The sequence below is a fragment of the Enoplosus armatus genome, chromosome 15, assembly GCF_043641665.1.
Source record: "Enoplosus armatus isolate fEnoArm2 chromosome 15, fEnoArm2.hap1, whole genome shotgun sequence".
NCBI lineage: Eukaryota > Metazoa > Chordata > Actinopteri > Centrarchiformes > Enoplosidae > Enoplosus > Enoplosus armatus.
In genome coordinates, this window is record NC_092194.1 from 16,943,572 (window position 1) to 16,959,937 (window position 16,366).

Sequence of the window (16,366 nt, forward strand, 5' to 3'; positions counted from 1 at the left end):
ACTGACTGGTTCTCATTCATAATTCTCTGCTGACAGTCTGGAGTTATTTCAGCTTCTCTGACAAATAGGATAAAAGCGACCACCACATCCGTGCACGGTTCAGTTGGAGTTTGTCCAACGAGGAGATCTCGACCCTCTCAATTACAGGATGATGGAGCTGTTTCTTTTACGTGTTGCTGAATTTCATTAACAATTGCACATCCGCACATGTGAAATGAACTTGGTGAAGCTTTGGGTTTTGCTCTAAAAGTTTTTCTCTTATTTGTTGCCTAAAATGTGCTGTTTCTGACAAAGATTTTCATGCATGTGCAGTATCCAATGCTACTTTAGTATACATCCAAAGTTTAGTAGTTCCTTCTAAATGCATCGTTATTTCTGTGACCTTTGCTTCCTTCCGCTACCTTCTGCAACAAGTCCCTCACAAAGCCAGAAACCAGAGAACCAAGGCTATAATCCCATGCCACCACGAGACAAAACGTGGATCTGCTCCATTGACAATGAATCGGAGACTTATGGACTCAAAGAATGTTTGCTTGACCTTTCTCAGTATCACCTCGAACACCGAGTCAGTCCAGAAAGTCGGTCTGTCATTCAGTGCCAATGGAGCAGCTCCAGGGTTTGTCTCTTTAATGACAACAACCAGAGAGCCTTTCCTCTCATTTCCAGCTTGAGTGACATGTGATCATGTATACAAATCTTGACTTAACTGTCTAACATTGCAGGAATAATGCCACGTTTGCTCTGGTTTATGCTGGATTTCCTGGATTTTTTTCCCTGCACTTTATTCATAGAGTGCATGAAGAGCCAGTTTCTGTCTCTCTAGGCCTTTCTGCATCTGTTCCCCTATCTGCACATCTATAGTCTATTTGTGTATGACTTAGGAAGCCCTGATAGGCAGAGGGTAGGGCCTGTATTGGGATTAAGCCTGGGTATGGTTTCCCTGGTGCTGGGTGAGCGACGTGGCACACGGCCATCCGCCTAAACAAAAGCCGTCAGAGAAGCCCTGTCACACAGTGAGCCATTAAGCCCGCCTGACCGCCCGCCTGCGACAATTAATTACCCCAATTCAAATAATGTTGATAAATCATAGACATAACACAAAGCTGTGCTGCTGATTGCGTAATTATTGCATCAAACCACCGCCGTATGTAACATAATCACGGTCTCTCATCAGGCTCAAACCACCGGCGTGCATCTGGAGCGGCGTTATGCAATGTTTGGAAAGAGACACGGCGAGCTTGCTAACAATATGTGTGAAGCCGGTAGGTTTGTGTAGGGCCTTTACTATAGAGTCTTTTATTTAAAGGGGACAAGAGACCCCTGTTGTGTTTGCATGGGACAGACCTCCTCCCACACCAAGTGCTGGAACATATTTCGACTGTGTTTAAGCAGTGATGGCTGAGTGCATTTACACTTTGGTAATGGCTTCCTGCCTTTAACTCTCCTGGCTTAGGACAAGAGCGAACTACGCGGGTACTTCCCTTTTGCTTCTGCTACTACTGTAGCCTCCCAGCTCTTCTCCTTTTCCCCCTCACGCCCGTCAGCCAACCCAGAACAGAAAGGACGGACCACCCTGTCAGATTATTCACTCTCTCCTCTACTGTATCACTCCTACCATGGATAGTTTGTGGACTGAAAGATCATATCACTCTTCAGGAATGTCCGCTGGTTTCTCAGTCCCTGCATCATTTGCATTTATCTACCTTGCAGTCTTTTTCTTTACCCGCAAAGATTGTATGTTTGGAGAATGTCCCTACCATGATGCATCCCGAAATGTCAGCCAACAACGGTTTTCTTCCAGGCGGCAAGATGCCCAGGCCCGCAGAAGATCCTGTACCCTGTCTGTATTTTCAACCTCAAGCTAGATCCCAAGCTCCTTGGCTGCAATGTTACAAGTTAGTTCGCACATGGCGGCTTTTGTAACGCAAGTTTTAAACGTCTCCCAGCAGCTTGCTGTTATGACATACAGGTGCTCAACAGCTTGTTAACAGTAAAGGTGATGGTCTTTTCTCTTTTTAAAGATGAGCCACTGGCCCTCGGCCTGCTCTAGACAGCAGTAAGCAATGGGGGAAGCTTCAACGTATCCATATAGACACAGGGTGTTAACAACTAATTAAAGAATTTACTGCCTCACTAAAACTCCATTATTGCTGTTCTCTCCCAATTATTGGCTCTATTATCAGCTTTTATGGACTCAGGTGAGCTTCCGGAGAAAGTTGTGGTTGTTTTGGCTGAGTGGTCAGCTCTGTCCCTCCAATAAAATTACAGGATTCAGAACAGCTATGAAGCTCAGAGGCTAGAAGCTGTGAACTGTTTGTGATAAAGAGAGATTATCGTTTCTAGAGTGACACACTGTACTGATGGATAATTTGCATATCTATTTTCCTTGTTACATTAAATGGAATATGCTTCTGCAGCTGCTTTTCTTCTCTCTCAGGCAGAGAGCCATCTTTTGTGCGGTTCCCACATGTGCTTTCCATCTCTGTCTCGGTCTCACCTCTTTGTGTATTAATCAATCTCTGTCTCCCCTCCGTCCACTAGGTGACAGTAACGACACAGCTCTCTCCTCTGGGGGTTGGGGATGGGATGAGGTGTAATCTTTTGTTTACACAAGGTGAATTGGCTGAAGACTAGAGGTTATAGACTGGGTGGGTGTGTCAGCAGCAGTGGTGATGTTGTAGTGATGTGGTGACGTGGTGGTGAAGTTAATGATGGTGGTGTCTACAGTGGGAAGTCCACTTACTACCCATTTACTATTCTGCTTCACATCACTCAGCAGCATATAAAGGCTCACCATAATGGCCCGTTCGTTGCGCTCTGCGAAAGCTCAAAAAGGTATCATGGAACATAGAAACGTTTTAGTTTTGATTGTTTTGGAGCTGTGAAGTTGTAGTGGTAGTGGCAGTAGTAGTAGTAGTTTTCCCAGCATTGTTATGTCTAATACCACCAAGTTAACCTTCTTGTCTATTTTGGAGTTTAAATAGGAGCCACACACCAGTGGTTCCCAACTTTTTTTGACTGACGTAACCTCACAGCCCTGTCAGATGAACTTGAAGTACTGTAACCATCATGTTCCAGATGTCTTCATTTTCATATATAAAAGTGGGTCTTTTTTTTAAAATGTTTTTTGATGGTTAGGTCTGATCTCTTTTTTTGCAGTTGGTTTGGTCATGTTTGCCTTCGTACTACGACCACTTGTCGTGGCAGCAGCTGGACATTTTAACCATCTATAGAGTTTGAAGTGGGAGAGGTTGCTGGCTCCAGAAGTATTTTTCCCCATTCTGTATTCCCATTCAAGTGTATCTTTAAACGATATCCTCAATGTCACTTAACATAGAAACACAGGACTCTCCCAGATAATGTAGAGATCACAAGTTTACTGTATGACCATCTGCAACTTTGTTTCTGCAAAGTCAGTTTTTGTCCATAATTTTTGTCATAGCAGTTGGCTCAAAAGACTACAATATCCATGAGCCTCAGCTGCTGTTGCTATGGAGAAGAAGCCGGTCAGAGGTACAAGTCTTCATTCAAAATGTTTCGTTGTGCCAGTTGTAAACAAAAAATGACACCATATTTGAATGAATTCATGCAGAAATCCAAAGCGAACTGTTTTAAGCCATAGATTGTAAAATCAGTTTTCTCAATGCTGTAATCATTAGCTCCCGTCCACCGTCGCAGAACGTCAAGCTCAATGGGAGTGCACCTTGGGAGGCGATAGATTAATCGAAGAACCAGATTTTTCTAACGCAGTTGTTAATCTTTTGTACTGATGATTTAACTGGGAGAGTTTTATGTCCATCCAAGCCATAGAAGAGCCATGTAACTTTGTCTGTGGGAAAAGTTAAAGATAATTTACTTCTAGAAACAAGGGCGCCAGATATAGCTCCTCTATTAGCACTTTTAGCAATATATTTAGACTTCTCTGCTTGCTTTCTAACTCGTCTTCTCCTGCCCTCAACAGCAGCAGGTGGTATTTAGGTGCTACAGCAAACTCAGGTTGGTGGGTGGTGTGTCTTGTGCAGTCGGGCTATTGTAGCTGTTTTTAAACAAACCATATTTTCTGTTTTTTCAAATTAGCTGGGATACTCCACAATCTTTCCACATAACTTCCAGCACTGCATAAGTATGCCCTGTTAGCTAGGTACAAGTCCGCTGGTTGAAAATCCCTGGCAAATACCTTGCCTAATAGTTCTTCGGAAGTACTGTTTCTTCTTCTTCTTCTTCTTCTTCTTCTTCTTCTTCTTCATTCATCCAGTATCAGTATGTGACAGGACAGTTGGCTGATGTTTATTATTATTATTTAACATTACCACAAAATGATCATGTAAATTATGTGTAATAGCATTATTGCAAATGGGCCTGGCTGCACGTACACATGCACACGCCAGACCAGAACAACAACAATTATTCAGTTGTTGTTCTTACAAGTAGATAACTATTCACAGCTGCAGCAAAATAATGGGACACCCTTAGCATTATCCATGTCAACTTCTTATCTGTCTCGTCAATTTAAATTCAACTGTCAGTAACTGAGAAACAGTGATGTTTATTTTCCTAACTGTCAGGCAAAATAGACGATAGAAGAGAAGAGTTTGGTGCGGGGATGGGCTCTTTGTGTTTTCTGACTGTTTTGGTTACCTGTAATCTCTCTTTATCGAGGACTGCACTTCAAGTGAAATCTGTCTGCTGCACTGACTCATCTTTATGTTGTAGTTCCAATTTTAAAAATACATCTTTGTCACATTTTAATAACGTTGCAACAGGGCCATTTATTCTCTTTTGTAAAGTTTTGTAATTTCTGTCTGATCTCAAAGCGATGGTGCCAACAGCCAAGTAAATACTTGTGTGGTTTTCATGCTGGATTTGACCTGTAGGCATGTGTAGAGGTTTGATGAAATTGTGCCCACAGGTGAGTTTTGGGGAAAGTACACAAAGAGGCTGTGGTGAGGGGAGTGAAATGATTTAGCTCTGCTGTGTTGTCAGGTTTTATGCCAGTCTTGGTGATTTTCATGTTTTTATTTGAATTAAAGCATTACATGGTTTTCAGCTGCTGATTTAGCAAATGCCATGATGGGCTTGTAGAGGCAGTTGGATAATATCTTAAATATGTGGCTAAAGCCATGTGAAAAATCACTATAATACTCCTAAAGTGTTTCATTAAGGACTTGGGATTTCAGATCTACTGTCACGTCAGTGTGTGTGCACACACGCACACACACACACACACTCTCTTTCTTGTCCAGGTGGCAGAGTCAAAAAAACTGATTAAAAACTAATTGATTTCTGTCTCGCAACACTGTTAAACCATCCCTTTTAAAATACATGCTTTCTTACATGAGGAAAGGTTCCACGTTTTCAGCCAGAATCCCCCAATTTGGGCAAATAGTGAAGGGAAGGCTTTGAAAACAAGCTTTGGTAAATAAAATTTACAGGACATATAATGGAACAGTTAACTTCATGAATAGAAAAGGACAAATCCAAATAAGTTAAACATTTCATACATTAAATTTTTGGTGTCTGATCCACATTTTTCAAAGTTGACTCTTTAGTACTACCTCAGTAGAATTACCTCCAGTATTTTCTAAAATATAGCCACTGTTGTGTCTATCCCTCTCTTTTTACTTGTAATTTTACATAGAACATTTAAAATTTTGATTTCTGATGTTTCAGATAATGACTATCGCCTATGTTAATTTATATCAGCATGCTGTAGACAATATCATACTCGGTTGTAGTTTCATAGCAGTAGCTTTTGACCTTTTGTTTTGCTAGTGACCTCTTAAATATGAAGAAAAACTTGGATCCCTCCTCACAGGCTGCATGATTTGTGAGCAGTTCAAGTGAAGAGTTATTTTTTTATTTAAACTATTTTTTAAAGGCCAGAAGAGGTAAAATCACATAGTATCTCCCAAGAAAGAATCAAACATGAAAGTGTTTTTTTTCCAACTTAAGTAATTATCTAGTGACCCCTTAGATTTATGTTGCGACCCCGAACGGGCTCCCAATCCCCAGTTTGGGAACCTCTGGTTTATAGAGAACAATGTAGGCAACTATTATTAAAATCTTCTGAATAGTTTCTAGCTGCATGTTGTGCTCATATTTGTAGAGCTATATGGCCAAACCCTGCAACCTTTGTTACAGGATTATACAGTTTATTTAGATGGTGACAGGTGTCCTGCAGGAGTTGGAAACAATTTGCTTAAAAAGCGATCCTCATGAAAGAATCAGGCCGAGATGACACGGAGCACTTCCTCTCAAACATCAGTCACACCAGGTTTTGCATCCATTTTGTCCCCTTTTCTTCTCCTCCCGCCACCCGCTTCCGTGCTGCTGGTGCATGTATTTGCATTGGATGGTCATGTGTAGAAAAGAAAATGTGACCACAGGTGTCAAGAAAACAGTGACAGTAATGGAGGAGGGAGGCTCCGATGCTGACAACGCTGCACTGTCGGCACGGTCTGTCTGTCAGTCTGTCACTAAGTTATCATTAGCCTGGCAGCTCAGGCCCTGACTCAGTCAACTGCACACACACACACACACACACACACACACACACACCTTCACACTTCCATCAATATCACAGAGTTCATCTCAAGTTTGACAGACGGGGACATACCCAAGCTGTCTCTGCATATAGCCAGTGGGGAAAAATGCAAAAATGCGCCATTGACACATGAGTTCCAACAATAAATCTGAACTGGAAACAGAACACTCAACTGAAAAATCTATACATCATTTGCAAATGGGATATATTGGTCCATATATTGTATGGTTAATATGACTTTTGTTTATTTTTTTAATTTCATGTTTGATTTTTGAGGGTGTTGGCCAACTGTTATGCAAAAAAGGCAAAAGTACCAGGTGAAGTAAACGAACGAATCGTGTCCTCTTCCTCCTCCTCCTCTTTTTTTCTCCCTCTTTTCACCTTAACTCATGCATTGATGACCGCTGGCCTGTAAACAGGATGAGCTGAGGCTCTGCAGGATATATGTCCGTTTTATTAGAACTGGTCAGTTTAGCATAGAGGAGGATTAAAATCTAGTTCTCCTGTTTTATGAGACTACACAAAGTTCCCTTCGTAGAAAAATAGTCCCAGTGAAAATCTTTCACATCATACACAATTTGTTTTATGGAGAGACACCTTATTGTTGTTTCTGTATGTTTTTAAGCACCACAAATAAAATTCCATGTATGTCACCATGTATGACACTTACGCAACATTAAATAAATAAAATAGATTTATAATGAGCTGTTTTGCGTTAGAAAAGAGGGGATTATCTCATTTAATCCAGTTTTTAACATATTGAAAATGTAGAAAATGATTCAGACTCCATATTAGATTTGATGATTTTTCTTTAAACTACTCATGGTGTGAATATCTGCAGGTGGTGGTAACAGATGAAGCGGCAGCACCAGTAGCAGACTCTGGCCCGTGGAATGCCGGGATGCTTGCACCTCTGGTCGGGGGCCCTCAGTTAAAAAATCCCCCGCTGTCATTGGAGATGGCCCCGCTTGTTTTTCTAAGCACCCTTTGAGCTTTTTCAAGTGCAGAATTAGGGACTGTTTGGGGAGTTAACCGGGACGCTTCTGCGCTCCAGACAGGAAACCTGATTGGTGATATCTGTGATTAATAGCTTTCTCTCTCTCTCTTTCCAGATGTCTTGAGCCATTAGCTTGTGTTTTTTTAAATATGTAAATTCCTACATAATCAGTTCCTCCACACTAGTGTTTGTTTTAGGAGATAAAGTTAATATAATGGTCTTGTTTCCTTTCCTGCTGGTTTTGTTTATATGTTTTCCAACTAATTTGCTGAGAACAGATTCATCCACCTCTGACAGAAGAGCAGAGTAAGATGGGGAGCATAAATATCTTTTAGTAATGGTTGCCTAATTCCGCATTAATGACATGTTTTACTTTTTTTTGTATTAACTTAATTGCCTTTAATATATAGGAACTATAGGCATTTCTTTTGCCCCAAACCCCCCCTCTCCCCATGAGGTGATTATATGTTCTTATGACAGATTACTTGTGCCATTATTGTATCAGAATGGTTTATACTCCATTTCAATTTTAATGTGATCAGTTTGGAATTGTTGCACCTCCTGTTTGCTTTAAAAACAGGTTTGGCTCCAAGGCAGTATTTCAGTACTAGAGTGTGCCTCACTCGGTAGTAACTATAGTTTATTGGCCTCACCTAAGCAGGCAGGCCTCATGTTATTCGGGTACTTTTATGTTACATTTGTTTCACCCACTTCAGCCGGGCTCAGACAGCAGGAGCTTTAAAATCCTAACCGCTTGCATTGCGCACACAAGGAGGAACTTTACAGATGTTCTTCTTCTCTAATCTCAAACATGCACACAACACAAGATTTGAAAATAACAGCGTATCACACACTACAGGATATTATTTTATTTATTTTTTAAGATTATCGTGCAAGAGGGAGCAATGCACCACCTCACAGGATCTCATGGGGAAGCAGATGTAATCAAAATGGAGACTTGCGTTGTGCAACAATGTGCTGTAGTAATGCTTTGCAGCGAGAAAAAACAATGAGATTTTAGAGAAAAATAGTGAGGTTTTAACTGTCAGTTTTAACATTTGTCAACAGTAGTATGCTAGCTAACGTCAGCCACAAGGGCTAGAATGTTTACCGTTGCTTGGCAACACCATCAGCTGCTCTAGGAGTAACATTAAAGTCCTCTCATTCACTTACGTCTCCTTGTAGACTGGTCTGTCTCATCGGTTCTGGTGGTCCTGCTCGGAAAGTACTGACGTAATCATCCAGATTTGAACTCTTAACTTAAATATCAAACATGTTTGAAATCATCAGGGCGGCCCAGATGAGTCTGCGAGCAGTTCGGGAGTTTTAAGACTGGATCTGTAAACCCCTCACATTACCAGATAATCTGGGCCAATTGTCAGTACCGACCAAGGTCCCAGACCAGATTTCTCGTCTGATTGTCAGGAGGGCTGAATCAGGGATAAATGGGCCCAAAACTCCTGTAGTCTGAGCCCGGCTTGTTAGGGCAAGTGTTTTCTTACAAATACAGTGCAAATTTACTGTCCTAGCAAGTTTATGTCTAATAAACTAACACAATAAATAAAAATGTAATCAAGCTCTAATCATTTGTTATGAAAGATAAAGGCAGCAGTGTTTGAGGAGTAGCAGGTAGGCCTTGTGTAAAAGAGACTCTCTGAAGGTTAAATATGTTCTTTGCAATCAAATGAAACTTGAATTATTTTTACTTATATTTTCTCTTGTTGGTTGTTTATATGGTACATTAATAATCATAATCTCAGCCCGTGCATCTTTTTATTTATCGAAACACGACATTCTTCATTCTCTCACCTCTATTTCTGCCTGAGCGTTAAAAGATTCTCCTGAGATTAATAAGAGTTTCTATATTGAAGCGCCATGGCCCAGTTGCTGATGGATATCACGTTGGCTTTGTTACTGCAGATGACAAATTGCAGGGGAGCAGCGGCTCACAGGGTTTGTTTAGCATTCCAGATCCCATGTGTTTTGAAAAGTATTAATGGAGGACATGGAGGCATGAGATATCACCTGCAGGTTCAGTCAGGCGCTCTTGTCAAAACCAGAGCCGGCCTGTGAGGTAAAGCTCTGTCATCATGACACTCTTATGCCTCATCTCACACCTTGAAATCCCGGGAAGAGCTATGATTTTCTGCTTTGGCTCTCAATGAACCAGGAAATGTATGGTGTAGTAACATGTTTTTAAAACTATTAGCAACATGTATGTTCATTTCTGAAATTAATCTTATTCAAAATGTTCACTGTTTGTCTGTGATCTAATTTATGTTTTCATGTTGTTGATAAAGTACATATAATCTATAATTTTGCTATTGTCACTTCCTTCAACTTCACGGTGGATATCTCATGAAAATAATCCATTATTTTATGAGAGGAATTAATAAACTATTATTAACATGTTTAAGAAAGTAGCATGTAAGCTATGATTAGGGACTGTAGCACTTACTGGGTCAAGTAAGCATGTGAAATGAGTGGCCAGTATGTCTCTCATGTATTAAGTCCATTTAAATGGGGGAGCTGTGCTTCCTGTTGCAGTGACCTTCTCCCTGTGGCTGCTGGGAATTACAGTCATTCAGTGTGTGTCTCGGCATGATGGATGACACCTGCACCCGTTGAGCAATCGCTCCCTGGCACACTATTGTTTTTCTTTCTCACTTTTGCGTGGGAGCAAACTGTGTGCATTCCCGAGCCAAAACCAACTCAGATAATCATCTCATCTGTATGATGTATGATGTTCCCTCTCTGGAAGACAAGTCATCAGACGACGGGGAATGCCAATAGGGTGGTGGCAATGCTCTTGCTACCACTGAAGTTACTTGTTGGATCTGTCCCAGAGGCTTACTGCATCATTGACACAAAATCACCCCAGCCGAATAAGGGATGATGCAGCAGTTTTTAACACCCCTGCCTCATTGTTTCTGCCGCATGGTCTTCTTATCCAATACCCGAAACAAAAGCCAAACTCCACAGCTGTTAAAATGCTGCATATGACGTCAGCTCTGTGCAATACGAAAACCAGGCGTTGAATCAAAACAAAATGTTTTCACAGTATAAAATCAGTGTAATATCTCACTGTATCCTTGCAGCCCTTTTATTTCCACTGCGCAATTTCCCAGTCTTGGCACAGAATGCATTTGTGGCAAATGTAGTAATGTGTAGTATGTAGTATGTAAGAGTGTGTCTAAATGGCTGTGCTCCAGACACTCCTTTGCCATTAGCACTTGTGCCTAACTGAGTGTGTGTGTGTGTGTGTGTGTGTGTGTGTGTGTGTGTGTCCGCAAGGCGCTGGATGACAAGCCCTGTCACTACCATTGTGGTTCAGAAACAAAAAAAAACCTTCAAACAATGGAATCTCCCAATATGTCACTCACTGATGCATAGCAAAGCCATAAACGTCAACCAGATGGCAGGTCAGTGCAATATTACTCTCCTCGCAGCTGGAGGAGGTGGGTGCCTGCAGGAGGAGTTGGAGCCAGAGAAGGGAAGGCTGAGCTAAGCAACTGGGTAGCATCATCTCCTTGGTTTGCCCTCACCATGCTCAGTGACTATGCATCAGAGGCTACAGAGGGGTGTGAAGTGCTCCCGAGAGTGTGTGGGTTCACTACTGCCGTGCTCTATGATTAAACAGTAGTATGTGCTGACAGCTGGGGTAGAAGAGCATGATGCACTGGGGCACATTGGAGGGAGAAGCTGCCTCTCAGTGGTGTCAAGGAAATTGCATATTTGGTGTCTTTAGGCCTTGATGCAGAGACCTTTCCATGACGTGCCAGAGCTGAATCAGAATAAATGATGATACTACTTAGTAGGTCAAACATTTCCTGCAGAACTGGTGCAGAAAAAGATCAGCTCCCTTAAAATAGCCTCAATAGATCAAAATGTTTTGCAGTGACAGGTTGCATCTTGCGGATCTGTCATCAGTTATATAAATGCAACGCCCTCTTCTGCAGCTTTTTTAGTAATTTCATTGACAGGGCACACAACAACATGTGTTCTCTCTTGGCTTTCACTTTTTTCTGTTCGCTGTTGCTCTTTTCACCTTTACATCTACAATACACAGACACCTTTGTGACTGGAAGTTGTCAAAAGGCATTCTGGGACATGAAGGAAGTCACTAAATGAAGTGGAAACACTCCACAAATTTACTACACTTCATCACAAAACTACTTATAGGTTGCATTAGCCATTACACAGTACAATTGTACAATATCTAAGACTGTCTGAGGGTGAATGATTCATGTAGTATCAATAGTCAGTTAGGTACGAACCTCCTACTTGGCAACGTAGATAGAAATAAACCAATTTAAACTGTTTAAACAGGAACTGTGCTACATGTCATACAGCGGTCAGTTTAGGATTACAGTCTCACACTTTCTCTCCCCTACAGCCTGTCGTCTCATCTGCCATCAGCTGTTCTTAGGTGTCTTGTCTGCAAGGGCGTTAGACGGATGCTCAAATAAACACAACCTAGTTTTGCATTCACGCTTGTCATCACTTAATCCTTCTGCAACTGCCATCTTTGAGGTACCACATACATAGCTAACTGACATTAACCTTGCATGTAAAGACACTGGTCCGTAGTGCACGTAGACACAGAATGCTGACGGCCCGAGAACTGAACTGAACACACTGAACTAATCACTGTATCTGAATTGCACAGTGGGGCAGGCCTGTTAATTAGTAAGAGTGTTAACTACTGTTACCTTTCTGAGTTAATGAAGCATTTGGTAACCTGTATCCTTTAGAGTTCCTGTAATCTGAGGTTTACGATGAGGCCCAAAATCTAGTGTGAATCATTTTAAGTGAAGTATCCAGATGTGCACAGCTGCAGTGGTCACTTCCAGGTACAAGTAGCCAGTAGCATTGAACTCCTTTTGGTTATTAATGAAAACATTATTTCATGTCTTTTTGTATATAGTTTGTTGATGATGGAAATGCACACACATGACTTCCAACATGATAATGTGGGATGAGTCTATACATTTCTTTAATGTTTTCTACGGCTGCTGCTGTTTCCGCTCTTACCCCTCTGTGTTTCTACAGTGGTATTATCTGTATTATTTTCCAGACTTACAAATGTGAGAGACATGTACCCTACCCTTAAAAATGTTGCGGGTCTTCGAAAAAGTAATTTCGACTGGTAGTAGAAAGATAAAAAAAGAACCTGCAAATAGTTACTAACTTTTTAAATGTTCACAAATTGCTCTTTGCCAATAAGTTATCTTAGTTCTACTAGAACTTTATCTTTCTTCTATGAAGTGAATAAGGCTTTATTTTAACGTGTATCACACACAAGTTTGCAGGAGCATTTTGGGGAGTTTTTGCTTCTCAAGTGTACTGTTTGGATGAGATTGCAGAAGTCCCCCCCCCCAGACTTTGCTCTCCCACCACTACATCACCTGTTGGAGCTTGTTCGGTCACTTCCCAGCATCTTCGTGTTTGCACAGGCTGATCAAGCAGGCAGGCAGGCGGGTTTGGTTTCATCATGTAATCTGATTACCTGCTGAAAGAAATGATGCGTCCAAAGCAGTCCTGTATTAACCTTTTCAACGTAGTATCATTTACAACCATATTCAGGTCAACTGAGCTGTGACTGATGGAGTTTTGTTTGAGTCTTGCCCGCCGGTAGCTCGGTTCAGTAGTTCTTGGTTCCTCCTATTCGTACATTAAGATACAACTGTAGACAAAGTAATTTCTGTGGTATTTCACTTGATAATTACTTCCCTGGAAAAACCCCAGAAGACACATTCTTTTATAGACAATATGTTTAATTGAGCAAATTAGAAAGAGTCCATATTGCACAGCAGCTGTGTACACACACAGTGGAATCTGCAAGGGAAGCGCTCAGAGCACCAGTAAAGGGATGCAGTGAGAATTGCAAGTTAAAAAAAAAACCCTGATTGAGTCAGAAGGCCTCCGTGCCAAAGCAGTGGCTTTTCAACACAGATGCACATAGTTAGCGTGTGTGTGAAACCTCAGAGTCCCTCACTGATCGCCCGGCTGCATTGATTCTCCAGCTGCTGGCATATTGTTGATGTGCTGGGTTTGCATGGATGATATGGTTGGTGGCTTCAGCCCTTCAAAATGCCGACAATTATAGTCACTCGCAGGAATTTTGGAAAGAAGTCTCATTGGATCACTCATTCAGACCCATGTTCTTGCAAAGATGGCACAAGGCTCGAAACACCAAGAATTACTGAGGTAGTTGGCATTTAAATTGGGTGAGTGATGATAAGGTTCTCGTGGAGGGTTGGCAGGCGCTGCCGTTGGCTGTCTGTCAAAACCATTTGGTGGCAACAAGAAGTGCACTTGGACAACACTTGTACTTTAAGAACTGCTTTAAAATGAAAGGAAGAAATCACATGAACGAACTTCATTCACTGACTTTTGCAGTCAGGCGACTTTATCAGATTATTTGAAGGTGAACTGCCACACTTGACATAAATCAACAAGTTTACGTTGCTATCTGATCCTCCAGGGCTTTAACAGATATGTATAGTGTGATGTGCATACTGTAAAAAAGAAGAAGAAAAAATCATGTTACAAAGACTGGACAGGACATTTCTAGACTCATGATTACTTTCATTATTGATTGGTCTGGCAAATATTAATTGTTTATGTTGTTTATTGCCTGAAAAACATTTCCATATTGCTTGTTTTTATCGGACCAAAGATATTCACTTTACAGTGATATAACAAAACCAGAGAAAAGCAGCAAATCTTCACATTTTATAAGCTGGAGCCAGCGAGCATTTTTGCTTGAGAGATGACTTAAACAATTACTCTATTAACAATTTTGTGTCAACCGGCTTAAGCCGGAGTTAAGTCGCCACAGATACGTACAGTGTAGGTTTTATTCTTTTGATTAAGAGCAATGGTGGGCTACGTATGTTTTATAGAACCAGAGTTATATCCATGTAACTTCTGTTTTGCTTTGTCTCATTACTGAATAGGACACTCCTGGTGTGCATCGCTGTGATTACATTGATCCAGTTACTGTGATAGGGAGCAGTGATTGTGGTAAGCGGAAGGTTTGCAGTGGAGAGGGAGAAGACCACTCATTACAATCATGTCTAAACTCACCAACCCGTCGACTCGTCCATGGATTTGTCTCTTCTGTTGCACCATGACGTTTAACGCATGATGTTGTGTGGCTTATGGGAAGTGGTGTTCATTTAGTTTTTTTTTGCCCTTATCTAAATTCATGGAGTGAAACTACAACATACTGTTGAGTAAGGCTTTGTTCCAAGGCTGAATTTTTGGTTTTAAGTGTGGTTACAAATGTCAGTGGAGTTTTGAAAACGGTTTTCCTACTTCTGAAATAGAACTTCCGGTTTCACTTCGACTGTCTATACTTTAATGAACTAATTGTATTAGCACTAGTTCGTTCACAATATCTGATATTAATAGACATAAAAATCTCTTAGAATTGTTCTGAAAACTGAGAACATAACAACCAGCTTTCACCTAAATGTCCATGGTTATTAAAGTGACTTATCCTTAATGTTTCTACCTTTCAGGTCTGGTAGAGATCTGTTTGATGCATCCCCTCGATGTGGTGAAGACAAGGTAAGCCACCCATTCAGCTTTAACATTAACTCATATTTTGGGTAATTTTACCAATTTTAACATATAAGCTACTTACAAGAAAGACATATTTAGTCCACATCTGCCTTGAATCCTCTTGGTGGGTATTTGGGTCTGTGTAGTGAAGTTCCGAGCATACCAGGTCTTTTTTCCCAGCTCAGCGGGCCTGGCCAGCTCTGCACTCGTTCTCCACACAAGTGGGCACCAATGCCAAGAGCCTTAGACTTTTTGTGGAAAATGAAATGCATCATTTACCCGTTCATTCCCCACACAATGTTAACTTTAGATGTTTTTATGTTTGCAAATGACTCAAATTTTTTACCTTATTACTTAATTCAAGAAAAAAGGATCAGACTTTTTTTTTTCCTTTCTTTTTTGTTACAGCTCGCGGTTCTTGTGAAAGAAAAGGACTTGCAGGATAAAATAGATGCCACTAAATGCACTGGCTGCATTTTAATAGCTTGTTTTCCGTTACCATCTCCTGTTTGTGTGCTATGCAAGAGCGGCAGCAGTCTTGAGCTGTTGAGTGATCAGGAGCCTCACACCACAGTGTCTCAGCCAGCCATAAACAGGTCGTGGGCTACTACTAAAGCTTTATAGTCTTTCACAGGCCTAGCCAAGACCTCTGGCTTCGTTCCTGGCCCCCCTGCCCCATACTTGTCAGTAAATTGTACTTTGCTTTTTCTGTCATTTACGGCAGCAGTTTCTTGGTAAATAAATTGCTTGGTGTGCCTTTAAAAAAAAAAAAAGTGAGATGGGTGCACTTTGAAGGCTGTGCCACCACCAGAACACAGAGAAGGAAATGCAGGGATAAAAGCCGGGACTGAGCGGTGTTGTATTAGTTGATATTTGATACTTTGAAGGCACACAGTGTGATTTATGCTCACATGTAGAAGCTGTGGGGGTTTATTACAGGTAAGTCTTGAGCTCTGCCTGTCCGTCCTCACACGGGGTCAGGGTTAAAAGTGCACTCACTATTTTCTTTGTAATGCTCTTCCTTAAAAAGCGGTAAAAGCTGCTCTAAAACTGGACAGGTTTATCTGTTTGTTTTCTCTGTTTGTGTCGCCATGTGTTTATGTTGATAGCCATTCTGTTGCTCATAATGGGTTAGTGTAAATTCATTCCTTTTGGTCTTGGCTCAGTGTATACTCAGTTTTTTTTAGTTTTTTTTTTAAAACAAAATACAAGGAACGGAAGAGTCTTTCTTTTTTTAATTGGGAGCTTTACAG

The 16,366-nt window shown here is 41.1% G+C and overlaps 1 protein-coding gene across 1 annotated transcript in view; it reads left to right on the forward strand.

The window, feature by feature from the left end:
* Positions 1 to 16,366, forward strand: part of slc25a21 (solute carrier family 25 member 21) — an 84,351-nt gene that overhangs the window by 41,664 nt on the left and 26,321 nt on the right. The window contains exon 2 of the mRNA XM_070920594.1: positions 15,071 to 15,119. Within this exon, the coding sequence (XP_070776695.1) occupies positions 15,071 to 15,119 (49 nt within the window). The remainder of the gene's footprint in view (positions 1 to 15,070; positions 15,120 to 16,366) is intronic.